Source organism: Parambassis ranga, chromosome 21 (genome assembly GCF_900634625.1).
Source record: "Parambassis ranga chromosome 21, fParRan2.1, whole genome shotgun sequence".
Taxonomy (NCBI): Eukaryota; Metazoa; Chordata; class Actinopteri; family Ambassidae; genus Parambassis; species Parambassis ranga.
In genome coordinates this window covers 12,005,762-12,023,744 of record NC_041041.1, presented here as the reverse complement: position 1 = coordinate 12,023,744, position 17,983 = coordinate 12,005,762, and the positions used below count along the sequence as shown (strand labels likewise).

The 17,983-nt window shown below is 40.9% G+C and overlaps 2 protein-coding genes across 2 annotated transcripts in view; both read left to right on the top strand.

Moving 5' to 3' along the window:
- The window catches only part of myo3b (myosin IIIB), a 51,179-nt gene extending 44,844 nt beyond the window's left edge, over positions 1 to 6,335 (top strand). The window contains exons 33-35 of the mRNA XM_028393523.1: positions 26 to 72; positions 446 to 602; positions 6,233 to 6,335. Of these exons, the coding sequence (XP_028249324.1) occupies positions 26 to 72; positions 446 to 554 (156 nt within the window). The 3' untranslated portion in view covers positions 555 to 602; positions 6,233 to 6,335. The remainder of the gene's footprint in view (positions 1 to 25; positions 73 to 445; positions 603 to 6,232) is intronic.
- Positions 6,336 to 9,006: 2,671 nt separating this feature from the next.
- Positions 9,007 to 10,443, top strand: sp5a (Sp5 transcription factor a). The gene is made up of 2 exons (XM_028393982.1): positions 9,007 to 9,081; positions 9,367 to 10,443. Exons 1-2 carry the CDS (start codon positions 9,031 to 9,033, stop codon positions 10,441 to 10,443), a joined length of 1,128 nt encoding a protein of 375 aa, XP_028249783.1. The 5' UTR covers positions 9,007 to 9,030.
- Positions 10,444 to 17,983: the final 7,540 nt, after the last annotated feature.

The following is a 17,983-nucleotide window of genomic DNA, read 5'->3' as shown; positions in this document are numbered from 1 at the left end:
TGTGTGCTCTTGGCCCTTTCCTCAGAGAACTCTGGATTACCAGGGGAGCAAGAGGAAGCCGAGAAAACTTGGGTAAATAACTGCCTTCCTACTTAGAGCAGCTCTAAACAGAGCAGGCCCTTTGTGGAATAGGAGAATCCAGAAATGGAGTTGTTTTCTTATAATGTAAATGGAGAGCCCAAAATAACAGGCTTTTTATGAGGAGATGCTCTGCGTCATTAGAGAGGGGGTTTACATATTAGGCCTTTGTCAGCAAGCTAATTTTAATTGTTGAAGGTCTAACTTGTATTTGTACTATAAATGACATCTTGCTGCAGAGCAGTAAGAGAACGCCATATCATTGCATCTGCAAATATTGTTTTTATTCTAAAGGCCTACATCAGGAGAACTGTAGCACCGCTCTAACTTCTCTCCACTTTCTTCTTCTTTTTCTCTCACATCACAGTCAAATCAAAGTGCTGGATGGAGAGGATGAGTACTACAAATTACTGTCAACTGTGGAGTCAATCCCCGAGGAAGAGTATGCGACCGCTCCCCCCTCCCACCCTTTCTAGTGGGCCTCTCTCGTCAGTCAGAGCTGAGCCATACAACCATGTCAGCCGGTAAGACAGACGTCTTAGACACGTAGACAGACACTCCAAAGAACATCTTCAGTGTTGGATGTGCTTTGGAGCGAGTAGCAGTGGTGCAGAATAAGTGAGGTGTACATGTCTTAGTGCAGAGTGGTCAGAAAGAAGCGTGCAGGAACATTGTAGTGATAGTTTTCTAAAGGCTCTGTGCCACTTTCCTTTTACAATATTATTCTTAATAATAGGGCGACATGCTCAATTTTGCAACTTCCTACTTGTGCAAACATCACGCATATTTCTGGTCTTGACTTACTGGTGTTGCGCAAAATTTATGCCATTGTTTTACATAAATACTGCAAAAAAAACACAATATTGAGCTTAATAAAGGCTGTGAAGGGGTACAGATGTTGCATCAATAAATAGATTAATGACAGAAGGAATACAGCCCTATGAAGCAGACTCATTAATAAAAACATTGTGCAAAGTCACAATAGAACACCCACTCATAGTGTGCCATATATTTAAGATGTCATCCTTTAATCTTTTAATTGTTTTATTGATTGATTCTTCCGTGGCTGTCATGTTTAAATGAGTTCCAAATATCTGAGACAAGCATTATGTCTTCAACTGGCTTATCAAAGGTCAAAAACCCTGAATATTCAGTTTATAATGAGCTGAAGTAAAGCTCTAAAGCTTTAGCCAGCACATGTTTTCAGTTCTGCATTGATATATTTCATTTTACTAATGGATTAATAGACCCATCATTGCTCTACACTGCTCTATTTTAAAAACCTCATTGTGCAGGCAGCCAGCCTCTGAACCCTGCAGTGTTAACCTGACATGGAAACATCTACCTATTTTACAGCATTATGTCTATTGTCTAAGCAGGATCCAGAGACAAATCCTTGTGAAACCCCCAGAACTCTTTCGACGGGTTCTCCCTCAGCGAGTTGCCTGTAGTTAGAGGGGCTTTGTGCTGTCTGAGTGCTAGAATCACCACACATAGCTTCACAGAGAGTAGAGCCAGACCTCACTTTGAATTTCACCCCAAATACAGGAATTTTCTTTTAAGATGTGAAGTGTCGGAAATGCAGGGCTGGCGAGTTGATTTGTAGAGCTTTTTTTTTTTCTTTTCAATTTGCATATCATTTACTGCATCTCCCTTTGTTGACACCCGAGGGCCTGAGAGGAGATTTTGATCTTAATAGGAAGAGTAGGGTGGTATGACTGAGGATCTCATCCTCCTTATACTCAGTGGGGAAAACATTAGAGCTCTGCCTTGATAGCGAGACTGGCTTCACTTAGGTTCAGATTCACATGAATCCTGCCGGGTTTGAAAAAACCCAAAGAGGTTATAGAATCCTGCTGCTCAGTGCTGAGAGGGTCAAACTCAGGCCGAGACACTGTGGACTGACTCATCAACAACTGTCCGTATGTCTGATCTCTGCTTCTTATAGTGAACTATAAGGTTACAGTCCTTGGCTTAAAGTTGTTAAAAGTTGTTGCAAGTGATGGTTTAGTCACTTGACACCATTGTGGTTTAAACCCTGTAATTTCCCAACCATAACTATGTTGTTTGTTGTTTTAAACAGCCACAATGCTTGTAGAGGGAAATTCATATAGATTAAAACGTTACACAAAAAATATGATACATGACAAGCAGCACAAACATGCAAAACAGTCCTGTTGTGTGGGTGGGAACATCAGCACGTGGTATAATCAGTAGAGGCGTGGCAAATTTGTGAAAAAAATGGGAAATGTGTTTTTACATAAATTTTTACATCGAGCTCCCTGTGCTCATGTTCATTTCACCAGCTGGAGTCAATAGACTCAGGACCTGCACTGCTGGAGGGGTGGGACAGTGACAAAGCCCATGTGACACAGATACAGGAAGTGAGTTTGTGGTCAAACATGTCCAGGAAGTAACAGAAATATTCAATTCAATACCACAATGTGAAATTCAGACAGTTTTTAATTAGTATATTATATTATTAGCATTAGCATTTTATGCAGCATTTGCTTTAGTTTAAGTTTTATTATTAATTTATAAGTACTTGAATAGATTTACCTTAAAAATGTCATGCAACAAAAAAAAATCAGATTTTTCTTTTTGAATCACTAATCCATAGTCTTTTTTTTCAGTATATTGTCATATTTAAATATATTTAAATCCTACAATTCAAAGAGTAACCCCCCAGACCACTGGCAGTGGTATAATGTGGTGCCACAGTTAGTTCAGAAGCATTTCACCTCCGGTTGTAGCCGCAGATCCTGCAATAATTAAAATCCTTGTTGTGCGTTACTCCCTTGCTGGGATAGTTGGTTCCTCTGAAGAGCAGTCTGAAATAGGTCACCCCAGCACCCTGTAGTGCATCTTAAAAGTACACTGAATCAATTAAGTGTGATCATGCTCCCTTGATTATTTTGGCCCTGTTTTACCACAGAGAGGAATTTCAAATAGGCTCACTAGTTTGAATAACAAGGTTGGACTGTGGTGACAAATGGTGCCAGAGTGTGTGTTTCTTCCCCTGTTTTTCTCTGCCAAATTAACTCCCTGGCTGATTGCCTGCTTTAGCATGTGAGAGGAGGTGAGCAGAGGTGTGTATGTAATTGCCTCGGATAGCTGATTATGTGTTGCAAAAGGCAAATGTTATGAAATACTGTCATCATTTAAATGAAAAATGTCCTGACCTAATGAGCAGCAGCTTCCTGGTCGTCCTTTGGGTCACTGAGGGACGGTGAAGTCAGCATAGGAGACCTGACACCTGTGTTTTCTTTAATACATTTTTTTTTTGTAAATCCAGCTCCCTCTTGTTTTCCCTCATTAAATCTGTCAACATCTGGTGCGCAGCGCTGAGGGCTCCTTTAATGTGGCTAACGTTACTGCCGGTGTTATTCTTGCCATTTTTTAGCTATTTGCTGCACTTTCATTAAAGCTACATCCAAGGCAGCCCAAACACCGTTATCCAAAGTTTTAAACCACCTTTATGGAAATCGCTCGCACCGCAGCCTTAACAAATGATGAAAAGCCTTTATTTTCTAAAGAAGCATACTTACCTTTTCACCTAATAGTGATGTCTCACTTCAAAGAGAGAACACGATTAGGCCAACATTGTCCTGTTTCTATATCCTTTGAGTTCAAAGGGAGAGTTTCAATACCGCATTTCATGTGCAGCCAAATACTCTTTTAATGCAGTTTACGTGCTTTTGATAACACACTCGGATATATCACTCTATAGGATGACTGCATACCATAGTTAGTCAAAAACAATTCTGTTTTTTTCAGAATTTTTAGTCAGAGGTGACGAGCAGACACCTAAACCTGCAGGATTGTGATGCTGTTAAGAGACATAGATGAGATGTCAGATGTATAGTGACTGAGCAAAAGAAACATTCCCTGAAGATGGCATTAATAAAGAAACCGGTTGAGCCTGGTAGGGACACAGAGAGGAAGAATGAGATAAAAGACTCTGTTGAGTACATACATCAAAGGTCTCTTAATGACAAGGGATGCCATTAGGGTTACAGAGGCTTTTGTTTCAGCTTCCTCTCACCTGCAGTTTGTCGAGGGCACTCCATGCTCTGTTAACATTTGCATGAATGTAAAACGTGTGCATGCGGGGGATAAGAGTTTGTTTCCTGGGTTCTATTCTTAATGGTAGACCAAATGTTTTGGTCAAAATTACAGCTTTCTTTTCACTTGCAAACAAGAAATGTAACCATTCAGTCCCCTCCCACTGTGAAGAGGGATAAAGCAAGAAGGAAGACAATAGAAACAATATGGAAGTGCTGTTATCCTGTACAGCATGAAATTTATTGACTTAAAAGTTTTCTTGGTGCCTCCGGTGCTGGAATGGGATTTGACAAATCAGAGCGTGAAATTATGATTAGCCTTTCTCAGTTTGTAGACAGAGCGGGGCACTAGCAGACTTGGCATGGCCAAAGGTGTAACCTGTTTTGTTTTGCCCCAGCATTACTTTCCCAGATGGTGGGACCAGCTGCCATTGAATAAACGCTGGACTGGTAACAGTGTGAGAATTACCACGGCCTTGTTTCAGTTTGGGATGCATAACAGAAAGCTGGTCTCCTCTTTTTTTTTTCTCGCCACTGCCAGGAGGAAGTGGAGCGGTTACCTGGTGTTCAAACAGACAACCTTTAAATGGAGTAAAATAGTTTGAACGTATGTCCAGCGGGTTTAATAATTGTCTCTTTCTGTCTTATTTTTCATTGTCTACTGTTTTTTAGGTTAGGTCGGCACAGTGGACCAAAATACATATCATACAGTGGCTAGCCTCCTCTCTATGGTTTGTTTGTGAGCTAGACCTGATTGCTACAATGCTAACAGTGCCAACTGGCTGGTCTGTGGTCAGCTTGATCAGCAAGTGTTCAACTAAACTTTTTCATCTTCTGAATTGTTTATTGTTTTCTCTCTATGCAGTTATTTTTTTAATAGCATGTCGAGTCAATGTGTACCTTGCTGCTGGTAGTCTGGTACCACTTCTGTGTTCTCTCTGCAATATGTAATTTTATAGTACTTCTAAGATAAAGTCACATGCCTCAAATGATTCGAAAGTAGCAAAAACCTGTTCAAATATATACTTCTGTTGCAGTAGGTGCTCACTGAGCTGCCTGCTCTGTCTATATTAAACAAACTCATGCAAAAAAGGCTCCACTAAGGATGTCATTTTTTTTTCTTAATCATAACATAATCATTCCCAGCACTGGAAATATAGTCTTGTTATAGCGAGGATAAGAATAATAAAGGTAAAGTTGTTGCTTGAATATCCATCTCAGGTTGATGACAGGAGCTGATGTCTTATTAGAATTTTTTTCCCTGGGAGAGCGCTGCAGCCTGTAATCATACATCATCATAGAGGGGGAGCGTTTTCCTCTTTAAGGCTGGATTAATGCATCCAGGGTGGGCTGAGAGAAGGTAAAATGACCTGTCCCGCCTTGCGTGACCTCGGGCCAACCCTGCACACTGCCAAGGCTTTGCTGTTTGCTCTTGAATATGCAGAGATCTCCAGCTTCATAGGAAGAGAGAGGGAGGGAAGGGGGGAGAAAAGAGTTGTATCGCATTGCAGGGAAAATTAGTGAGACCAGAGTTGGAGTTTCTGTGTGTTGGGGGCTGCGAACAATGGCAGCTTTCTGTCAGACTGCAACTTCAAAGGTCTGCTGAGTGACTGCTCTGAGTTATACTTTGTTGTAGATCACTGAGGAAATTCACAGATGTTTTCTCATACGAGACACCATTATAGCGGCTCAAGTACCCAGTAGCCTCGAGCATCTCTCCCTCTGCCTTTCCCTCTCTCTCTCTGCCTCTCTCGCTGTCTCTCCCACACACTCTCTCACACATGCACCCCCTCACCCTCACCCACCCCCAAGTCTCTGATATGTCTTGTATGAGACAGATGTGGAACCTGTTTTCTCTCCAACTGTCCAGAGAATATGGAAAGTTAAAAAGAGGTTCATGTTGTGGCGTTTGCCCCGTGACTCTGTCAAATCCTCACTGTCTATTCACTGCCCCCCCGTCCACCCACTCTCATAAAGTGAAAATCACCCTGTTAAAAATGATATCAGTCCATAAATGATCATTAATAGCACTTCACATTTCCTGCTTGATGGGGATGTCACTGTTGTTTTTTTGTGTCTCCTTTTTCCAGATTGCCTTCTTCACCTCTGAATGGGACCAAAACTATATCTCAACAACACACAGGACATCTATTGTAAATGTATATTTATTTCTAGTAAACTGCTGTTTTATATGGGTCAAATAAACGTGTTTAAACAATGTGGGTTTTTTTAATTTGGATTTATTTTTTGGTAACTCAGGATATTTTTGCTTTATCCCTGCCACACAAACATTATAATGTTGGCCTTTAAAACTCCGAGTTTTAGAACATATTTAAAAACAAAATGCTTTGAGTATGAATATTTACAGTACTTGTAACTTTATGGTTTATTTAATAATCCCTTGCTTCTTGTCTCTGTAACACCTGTGAGAGTCCTGTCTTTTCTGTCCACTTCCTTTGACACGTCTGCTCCCTTCAGCAGCCTCTCTGTCGATCCACTCTCTGTTGTATCCTTCAAAAGACTGTATGGATGGTGCTGACTGGTTCCATGTTCAACCCTTTGAGTGTACAGGCAGTTACAGTGGGGGGTTCCTTCTAGTTAATTTTCCCACCAAATGCCGCAGGAACATTTTTACTTCAGCCAAACGGCTGCTGAGGTAACCCTGTAAAAACTTGAGGCACATCCATGAGATTGGAAAGGTTTGGAGGAAGTAAATTACCTTAGGGGAGGGGAGGGAGGAGACCAGACATTGTATTGAGCTATAGTCACGAATTTCTTACAAACTATATCAAAGTCCTGCTCAGCCAAATCCATCCCTCAGCTGGGGTCCCATTGAGATGCATTAACATGTAGGAAACTGCATTTAGGGCTGAAGCCAGCGTCTCAAAGGAACAATTATTTGTTAATGCTGATGGCTCGCAAAATTCATGTCACTTATGGCTAAAATTTGCCTTGCAGATGGCAGCAGCTCACATGGAAAGCTGATTTATGTGAAGATCCACCCCTAAATCAGTGAACTATTTCTTTTTACTTTAACAGTCGACATAGGAGAGCAGATTACAACATTTTAAACCTGGGACCTAACATAAAACCAACTTTGTAAGTGTTAGAAATGGCTGACTACACAGGTTTTTTGGCTTATAGGACTTGTAATCAGCTGCAGAGTGTCAGAATCTTTTGTTTCCCAATTTTTGCTGGTGTTTATTTTCACACCTCTGTTTTTTACCACCATTTTATGCGTGTTTTCATTAATAAAGGGTATTTATTTGTATCACTAAATAGACCTGGCAACCCTTAACCTTTGATCCATTCAGGAATTTAGATGCTTAAGTGGTGCATTAAGCAAATACTCACAGCCTATAAATGTGATAAAATTTCTCAAGTATGAATACCCACATAACTCGGTGAACGGGTGAAGAATCTGTGTGGCACGGGGTGAATTTCTAACAGCTCCTGTACATGCTAAGACAGGCTTAGCATGATGTGTGAGGATCCAGTCAACTTCCTGTTTGCCCAAACTTTTTTTTACATTTGTCATGAAGCAACAATAACCACCGTGGCAGCCAAAATTTGATGTAAACAAGGTTAATCTGCACTACTTTTTTTTTTTATCAGTCTGCAGAGTGACTACAGCACTCCTGTATAACATGGCTCCAGTGCAGCCCAGCAGGACTCCCCCTTTCCCTCATGACTGTGTGTAAAGCCGTGGGAGAGGACTGGGAACATTAATCCCTTCAAAGGAACAGATCTAATTCAAAATCTGCCGCTCCAAACTACTTGAGAGGACAGTGATTGTTTCTGCAGGGAAGCCAGATAAAGATCAGAGGAGTTGAACTATACAACTTCCATTTCTGCAGCTCTGGAGCGCAGAAAGTTTGGCACGTTATCTTATGAAAACTGCATACTTTTGCCTTCATTAAATGTTATTGTGTTGGTTTCAGTACCTGTGTTTTATTTGGATGCTGCAGTGATTCTTCTATAATTAAAGATACACACAGATTTTACAGGCGACAGTCGTTTGAGTCACCTGCTGGTAAGTTTCCCTTCAGACTCTTATGTCTGATTTTAATGTGGGTAAGAAAAAAAAAAGTCTGAAAATTTGAAGTGAGCCTCTGATAAAAACAACAGAGTGGAATGAGTGAAGGAGAAAGAAGCAGTCAGAGAGGGCATAATTAAGTGTTTAATGCCGTGTTGTGGAGTTCAAAGGCACAACAAAGAATTTTTTTAATTCAAATTAGAAATGTAAAAGAGATTCTTCAGAGATGAGAACTTTGTGTTGAGTCACTTGATTTGGTCTCCATCAAACAGCCAGGCAACGCTTGGAGATCTCCAGAGATAACAATGTCACATTGTCACATAGGGTTCTGCTACAAATCCTTAATTACAAAAAGAGGATCAGATGACTACAGCATCCAATACCGGGGTCTCCAGGCGGCATGGGGGTCTTTGATCAAGAAAATCCAATTATTTGTGTATATACATTTCCCACATAGTGATTACTTCATTAATTGTCCCGCCTTTATCTCCTCCCTTCCCAACCCCCCTAATAATCAGCTCCTTTATCCAGACCAACAAACACACCATAGGAGCTTTGTGGATTCAAAGGATTTGCTTTCCCCTCTCAAAGAGCCGCTATTCTTTGATGATTGGGCAGCGGCAAACTTCAAAGTAATAAATCTTATTTCTGACTGGCTGGCGGCCCACCAAAGTCCTTATCAAATTCTAAGAAGTGATCCCTCACTCTTCAGATAGACCAGGGATATATCGCAGAGAGGACGGCGGAGTGAAGACCTGCTCGACGAGATATTTGACTGTGAATGCACATATTCACCTAAATTAGCGCCTTTATTTTGATTTTGTTTCCATCGTGAGGAGGAGCGCGTTTACCATGGCAGCAGTGGCTGTACTGCGGAATGAGACACTACAGGCTTTTCTGCAGGTTTGTGCGCAAGTTTTTCTTCACTTTAATAAGTTGTAAACTAAAACATTCCGGCTTGTTTTTTTACGACTCTCTCATTTTTAACACGGCTAAAACTTTTGATAGTCTGATGTAGGCTGCTGTGATTTCATGACAGCTGTGTGTCTCATCCTCACCACCCAGGATGCTGCTGTAGATTTAGAGATTAATTGTAATTTAAAGCATTTCTCGGTGTTATTAGTGTTTTTCCTCGTGGAGCACTGATGGTAACATCGCTGTGTTTGTGTGTGTGTGTCTGATCTCCAGGACCGAACTCCAAACTCTTCCCCAGAGAACTGTAAGCACTCTCCGCTGGCTCTCCTGGCTGCCACTTGTAACCGGATCGGGCACCATCACGGATCAAACCCCACAGACTTCCTCCAGGTCCCCTACGATCCCACTCTGGGTTCTCCTTCGCGTTTATTTCACCCGTGGACTAACGAGGGAAACCCTCAGAGCAGCCTGGCCACTAACTCTACTTTCGGACTATCCTCCAAGCCCCAGCTGTCTGCGCACATCCAGAGCTCCTTCAGCTCCCACCACGAACTGCCGCTCACCCCTCCGGCGGACCCCTCGTACCCCTATGACTTCTCCCCGGTGAAGATGTTACCTTGCTCCATGCAGTCTCTGCAGACCACCTGCGCTCCCACATACGTCCCCGCTGTCAGCTACGCAGCTCCGACCCCCATTCCGCCCGCGATGCCAAGTTTTGTCACGGGACCCTCCGGCCTTGTGCACCAGCAGCAGAGACAGTTGTCTCCAAACCCCGGAGAGGATATTCCGTGGTGGAGCCTCCAGCAGGGGAACCATGTCAGCCACTCTACTTCCCTAAGTCCACACCGCTTTCAGCTGCAGAGAGGTTTAGTTCTGGGACATACGGACTTTGCGCAATATCAGACGCAAATCGCCGCTCTGCTGCACACAAAGTCCCCTCTAGCGACTGCGCGGCGGTGCAGGAGGTGCAGGTGTCCGAACTGCCAGTCCTCCACGTCCAGCGACGAGCCCGGCAAGAAGAAGCAGCACATCTGTCACATACCGGGCTGCGGGAAAGTTTATGGGAAAACTTCTCACCTCAAGGCGCACCTGAGGTGGCACTCTGGAGAGCGGCCGTTTGTGTGCAACTGGCTGTTCTGTGGCAAGAGTTTCACCAGGTCGGACGAGCTGCAGAGACACCTGAGGACTCACACTGGCGAGAAGCGCTTTGTTTGCCCGGACTGCTGCAAGAGGTTCATGAGGAGTGACCACCTGGCAAAACATGTCAAAACTCACCAGAACAAAAAAAGCAAGTGCCACGACAAGACGCTGGATCACGTCAAAAGAGAGGACACGAGGAATATGTTGTAACACGACTAGTTAGACGTCACAATAGTGCAATACAGTCAGTCCTGCATTAGTGAACAGTGAGCTGCATTTTTATATAGGCTATTTTGTTCATTCTGTTGGTTCCTACATCCTGACAATAGTTTCTAACATTGCTGGTCTGTGTAGCACATTTTTTTGTGTATATATAAAGTTTCATAAGTTAATTTGGGACCATGGAGAAGTTCATGAGTTTGAATTCACTGTCTATATCATATCAAGGAAGACAAGTTTTCAACTTGTGTTTTGATCATTGTCTTCGGTGGAAGATTTCCCTCCCCTGTAAATGATATTTAATAGCTTTTGTTGAATGAAAGTGTCTGTTTTTTGCTCCATATCGGGGTGTTTTTAAGAAGCATGCTCTTGAAAAGATCTGCTATTGTTGATATGACCCAAATACTGTGTGAGAATAAAAGTTATAACATTTTCCTCATCTCAGAAGAATTCATTGTGATATCCCTCAGGTATATGAGCGGCCAGGCTCTGTGTGGATGTGTTTACAGCACTAAAACCCAGCTGTATTTGAGACTATTTAGTTGAGTAAAGTTGAAAATGAGCTGATTTCAGTGCTTCTTTCTTATTGTTTTGTATAGATCAGCATCTAATTATAGTTTCCTGCATTTTGTTAAAGTAATGAAGGAGCAGTTTAATCAAAATAGAGCATTTTTTTTATTGTCATGGATGTCCTGAAAATGAAACAAAATACATTTTGTGGCAGTTGTTTGACAAAAATCTGCAATAATTCGACCATGATGTGAGAGAGGTTAACTTGATGGGGGAGTGTGTTTGAAAATCTAAGAAAATATAAGCACACAGTAAAAATCTGTTAAACCAGGTGTAGTTGTGCGGGTGCTGAAATTTGGCCGCCACAATCTAAGCAGACCTGAGCACCTCAGGTGAACAGCTGCTTTAATATAAAAGCTTTTCCTTTTCTAACTTTGAAAAGAAAAAAAAATATTCATTGTTTTTGCAGAGAAAATTTCACATATTTTCTTCACTGTTTGTTTTCTGAATGTGTTACTGCACTCTGATAGATGTGTTCTTTTTGTGCTGTGGCACTAAAACCCATTAATGGAGTGAGTTTAACCTGGACTATCAGAGAGTTTGTGTTACAACAGGTGACGCACAGAGTGTGCAGTGGCAGGCAGAGCCTTCATGGATGGCTGGTGACTGAAGCCCGAGCTGTTTGTGACCAAGTGACAGCGAAGGTGTCAGTCTACTTTCTTTCAGGGTGGAACAGCATTCCAGTGTCCTTACTGTGTCTGTCTGTGGTTCATGTTGACTCCTCGCACATGTTCTCATGGTGAGTGGTCTCATCTGTGATTTATTGTCCAAATTTCCCTCCATGAAACTAACAGGAAACACGCTGGACTCTGATCCATCCTTCTGATCCAGTCATCCAGTAAGTAATGCAGACAGCAGCATCGCTGCCGCCTGCCTGCAGTCACACTGCTGTTCTGTCTGTCTTATGTGGCATCACTGTGAAAAGTGTCAGTATGAAAAGAAGGAGGGCTGCCATTCAGAGGAACTTGAAGCAGTGGTTCTCTGCCTCAACAGCGCCCCCTTTTGTAGGATGCAGTGGCTCATCAGGGCGGACAAATTTGATTCTTAGAAATGGAAGTCATTACAGTGAAGGTCCAGGCTTGGCATGTGTGCTCAGGGAAAACCTAAAGCTTACACTGCTTTATCCACTCTTTGTTCTGGCTTCTGTGATGGATGTTTATATGAAGCTGCAGCTTTGACCTATTGGAATCCAGTTTATGTCATGTGATTAACTGATTTCACCTCATTCTCAGCTGATAAAAGCACTTCTTCCCAAAATATTCAGACACACAGGATATGCGGCCAGACCTCTCCCACCACAGACGGACCTCAGGTAAACACTTAACATTGATTATCTGAAAGTGTGGTGTCCATTTTTACATCAGTAATATTTATAACAATGCATCAAATATAGTCATTAAATAACAGTGAACAGTGAGTTTGTATCCACATCTCTGCATCTCATGATCAGCTCAACACGTTCAAGCGAGGCTGCATAATATTACCATGAAAGGAAGTGTGAGGGGTTGAGATTTGACCATTTGAACTGCAAAGTCTTTATCCAAATTTTATGATCCTATTATAGAAGGAGGCCTATGGATGAATGTGTTGACTGCAGCCAGACGGGCTCCTCACAAAGGCTGCGATTTGCCTTCATTGTGCAAGACAGACTTCTCTGTTGGAGGCCGTAATGCTTAACTGTTCGTAGAGAGGACAGAATATGTTATGGCTTAAATTTATTTTCCGAAACTGAAAGAAAGATTTAAGAACTTGACAATTATATATATATATATATATATATATATAAAATCTAGAGTCTAGAAAGAAAAGCAACAAGAGCATCATTATAAGTCATAACATAAAGAGGTAAAACAGACACAACAGTTTTTATCCTGCATTCATTCAATACACATTTAATTATTGTTTAATCGTTGTGTTTATGGATCAAATGAGCAGTCAGTAAGTTCTGCATCACATTTAAAACAGGTCAGTCCAGTATTGAACTGTGATCAGTGGCTACACTAAAGACAAATATAAATCAGCTAGCATCACATATGACTTGGCTCCATATTATATATGAACACGTCTTAATACATGTAAATATTTATTTGTATTCTTGATCATATGTTTATTCCCTATATTTAATAAATCCACTTCACAGACAGGATCCCTGATGGAGGCCTGTGGCTGCAGCTTCAGACGCAGCACAGTAAGTGAACTTCACACATTCACAAGTTTACAGATATATGTATTTATTATCTGTGATGTTACGTGTGCTGTTGAATATTTTACACACTAAACCTGATTATTGTCACCATGGCAACACTCCTTAGCCTTTGCTTGTCATCTCTAACCCTGGCTGTGATGTCATAATCAATGATCTGCTCAGTGCTTTGTGTCCCTTCAGTGGATTTAATACAAATATGAACAACAAATCTTTGAACTGCACAAAACATTTAAACTCCGCAAAGTGATCGTTTATTTTCACTCCATGTAGCATGTAGCTACAGCTTTATGGAGAGATGCTCCCTATCACCTTTAACCGCGGCAGATACTCTTTAAAGTGCACCACTTCAGAGACTCACCCACTGCTCTTCAGTTTTTAAGTATCTCTACAGACGACGGTGGATTCTTTCACATCATCAGACCCTTTTAAAACCACACATGGTTAAAACAACAGACCCACACAGTAAACACTCACAGAGTGTAGTGGTGACCTCATGCTGCATCTCATCATCAGAAGTCTAATCCCTGTTTTAACCCACAACACTGATGTCTCTGCTCCACAATGTGATGAAGACATGGTTTATTTTCCATTGTTGAACAATTCCTTTGATTGCAAGCAGTCATTTTCATTCATTTACATTTTTATGAGAAAATTAAAGGATTGTACTTTTGTCCATTTTAATTGGCTCTAAAGGGAAAAAAGGCGTATTGGCTATTTAAAACCATGAAAAATTGTCAAATTGGATTCCAACTTGGACTTGTAATATCTAGACGTATAAAAGTGTTTCGATAAAGAAGGAATTTCATGGCAGTTCTGATTAAAATGTCGACTCTTGAATGTGTAAAGGGTCAGACGGAGTCAGACTCACGCTGAGCGCCATGTTTTATACATCAGTACACTGTGATTAAAATGTAATTAAAACATGTCCACTTCTTAATAGCTGACTCTCCTCTGCCTGCTTCTCTTCATTGAATACATAAATATGTTTAGATGCAGATAAGCGTTGCTGCACAGTCTACACCCAGTAATACACCACAGTGCATCTGCTCCAACCAGCAGCTCCCTGTGGACATAAATTTTATCCCTGAACAGCCAAGATCAGCTCACTCTGTCCTTGACCCTCTTTGAGGTTTAAACCCTATTGAAACGTTTTTTCCGGTCTCAACTGAACAAGAAATTTTCATTTATGTAAAGAAATCTAATTTTGTAAGTTATTATGAGACCATTTTCTCTCTGTAATGATTAAATTAGCCAATGAAAGTAAAATGAAGATATGCAGTATTGATATTTTTAGCTAGTTAGCCTAGCTTAGCTTAGCTTAGCTTAGCTTAGCTTATCATACCATGAAGAAGAAACAGAAGGATCGGTTAGTCCTGTTTGCTTCCCCCCTGCTAGGTAACATACCGTATTTTCACGACCATAAGGCGCACCGCATTATAAGGCGCAGTGTCAGTTACACGGTCTATTTCTGTCCTCAGCGCATACACAAGGCGCACCGTACTATAAGGCGCAGGTTACGCTAAAACATACCAGTACGTAAATTCAGTAAAAACCGGCTGGATATCAGTGAGGAGCCGGTGCAGCCTCTCTCTCGACGGTGGCAGCGACAGAGAAACAGCGTGTGTGTTTCTATGGGCAGAGCAGTGGCTGCTGCTGAATGCCTGTTGTGATTCCAACTTTATCTTTACACTTTATTAACAAATAAAGACCATCTTTGGATATAAATTGCACCACAGTGATTCCTAATTCATTATTGCTCTGAAATTACGCCGGCTTTCACAAAAGCTCGGACAACAGTCACTGAGACGCTAAGACGCCAGATACCAGTACGTACGGTAAATAAAAAGGTAACGGGACAAAAACAGAGTTAAGTCGAACTTTATTACAGCTATGTACAATACACTCACATTTTAATCAATCCTCTCCCGCAAACCCATCAAAGTCCTCATCTTCAGTGTCAGAATAAAACAACTGTGCGAGTGCTTGCATACCAGCTTCCCTCTCATCGCTGTCAGAGTCACTGTCACTGTCGTTGCCGGCTGGCTGTTCGGAAATTACGCCGGCTTTCACAAAAGCCCGGACAACAGTCAATGCAGAAACATGAGCCCATGCGTCCACAATCCACTCACATATGGTGGCGTAACTCGCCCGGCGCTGCCTCCCAGTCTTGGTAAAACTGTGCTCGCCGTCTGCCATCCATCGCTCCCACACCGCTCGCAGCTTAGCTTTAAACGCCCTGTTTACTCCGATATCCAGCGGTTGAAGTTCTTTGGTTAACCCTCCCGGGATAACGGCAAGCTCCGAATTCCGGTACATTAAATCATTATTTTTTTGATAAACATACCATATTTGAATTTTGGATCTATTGTTGAGTCACAGTTGTAACAGATTGTCTTTCCTTTTTACATTATATGTACAATATGTACAAGATTTAAATACACAATTATTATAGAAACCTGTATTTTTTTTAGCCATTTTACTTAATGGAAGTTTAAGGGTGTGGTCTCATTTCTAACACCTCCTAGTGGCAAAGTGTGAAACCTCACCTCACCATTCTTATGTGATTCTGTTCCAAGATGTTTTAAGGGGTTGTAGCAAAATATAATAATATAATTTGTGATTTTTTAAAACATTTATTTGTTTATGCAAATGGGTGGCTAGTAAAAATAACTGTTCACATCGATGTACATCCATGTTACATAAACAGTCCACTAGAGGGCGTACTATTTAGAACGAATTTCTTTCCATGTTATTATTGTTACTTTATTGTTTTTGAAATAAATAAATAAATAATGATAGATTAAGGAGTACTGAATGCTTAATTTTGAGAAACAGACTTTCTGTTAGAGACGTGGTGGAAATGGGAGAGTCACGTTCCCCCCAAATTTCTGGCTCCAGCCCTGAAAGGCTCATGATTGCTGCTGATGGTGTCATAGTTTCACCTGCTTTAATAAGATCAAAGAGGGATTTTCACACAGTGCAGCCCATTTTATCCTTAATCCTCAGCCCTGAGCTCCAGGTAAAGTTTCCAACGTCACCGTGCGTCGTCTCTCAGCAGGAGTCTGTTTGCTGGAGGCTGCAGACTTTTAGAGTCTTTTGACTGATGCCATGTGAATACAAATCTCATTCTTACACATAGAACTTTGTTTGTTGTTGGACTATGACTAAGTAAAGTTATATAAAGCAACACAACAGTGCATGTTCAGGTTTAAAGTTTAAGGTGTTAAAAGGTTAAGGAGGAGAAGGGGGACAGAAATGGCACACAGTGGGGAGACTCTGGGAAACAGCTGGACCACTGTTCGGGAAATTTAATTTCCCCTCGTTTATAACAGACAACTACAGTGAAAATAATCAGACACGCAGAAACAGGAAGAGTGTGCCTCCCTGCTGCACTTACAGCACATTTGGACCATGCTCCCTCTTGTGGATGGCTCCTGGTAAAAATCATCAGTCCCCTCCTCTGCCTTTGGCCTTTGTTGTGTTTTTAATCCCTCCTTTATGGCAGATAAGCATCACTATATGTCCTTGTGTGTCATTTTTTTTCAGCAGCAGCCTCATAACAAAGAGCTTGTGGCAGTGAATTGCGTACGCCTACAATAGATGTGTGGTGAGGGGAAAATGCAGTTGTTGTGATGAGTATTGATTTTACACAAGCATGGATTACCAGGTAAAGAATGTAAACAGACGGCTCTTTACTGAAGAGGTGTTTTTATTCTTAATTATATTTTAGTGCAGATAGTATATATGTGATTTCTGTTCTGCAGTGATGGTGTGATCAGAATCAGAATCAGAATCAGAAATACTTTATTGATCCCAGGGGGAAATTGCTTTCGTTCCAGGTGCTCCATGTATACTCAAAAAAGACAGAAATACAAATAAGGTAAAGTAGTGAGCGTAAAAATAAAAAATATAAAATAAAACCTAATAAATTCTAAACATTAATATACATTCAAGTCAAAAGGTGATGCAGTGATGGCAGCTGACAGCTTCAGAATGAACACAATAAGGGTTGTATTATTATGTACTATTTATTAATTAGCTGTACTAGAGATGCAGGATCAAGCACAGACGTAGAATATATCTGAGTGTAATGGTGTTATACTTAGAAATATAAACTATAAATACAAATTTAGGATTATCTGTTTTTACATGGACCTTCATGCAAAGGGACATTCACAAAATATAATCCTTATTATATTATATTAACCCTCATGCATTGTTCGCAAACACTACCCTAATGTGTTGTTCGGGGACAAAAACGTCCCCTAACTTTAACGGTTTTAAAAATATATTAGATAAATATTTTTTTGAAATTTTTTTGCATAGACCTTTTAATTAACTTCAGTTCTAATCAACAGTAGTGAAAAAATCATTTTCCCCCAGGATTTTAACCCTTTAATCACCAATTTTATGAGGGGTGGTGCTGAAAATTGAAAAAAAAAAACACAAAATGGCTCATTTTTAATAGAAAAGGTGAATGTGGACTGGATTCTTTTGAACCTTTATTACAGTCTTGGTCATGTCAAACATCAGTAAAAAAATTGACTTGATTGCATTATTAGTTTTTGCACAGCACTGGATTTTCTTTTTTTCTCCCTAATGTGTTGTTCGGGGACAAAAACGTCCCCTAACTTTAACGGTTTTAAAAATATATTAGATAAATATATTTTTGAATTTTTTTTGCATAGACCTTTTCATTAACTTCAGTTCTAATCAACAGTAGTGAAAAAATCATTTTCCCCCAGGATTTTAACC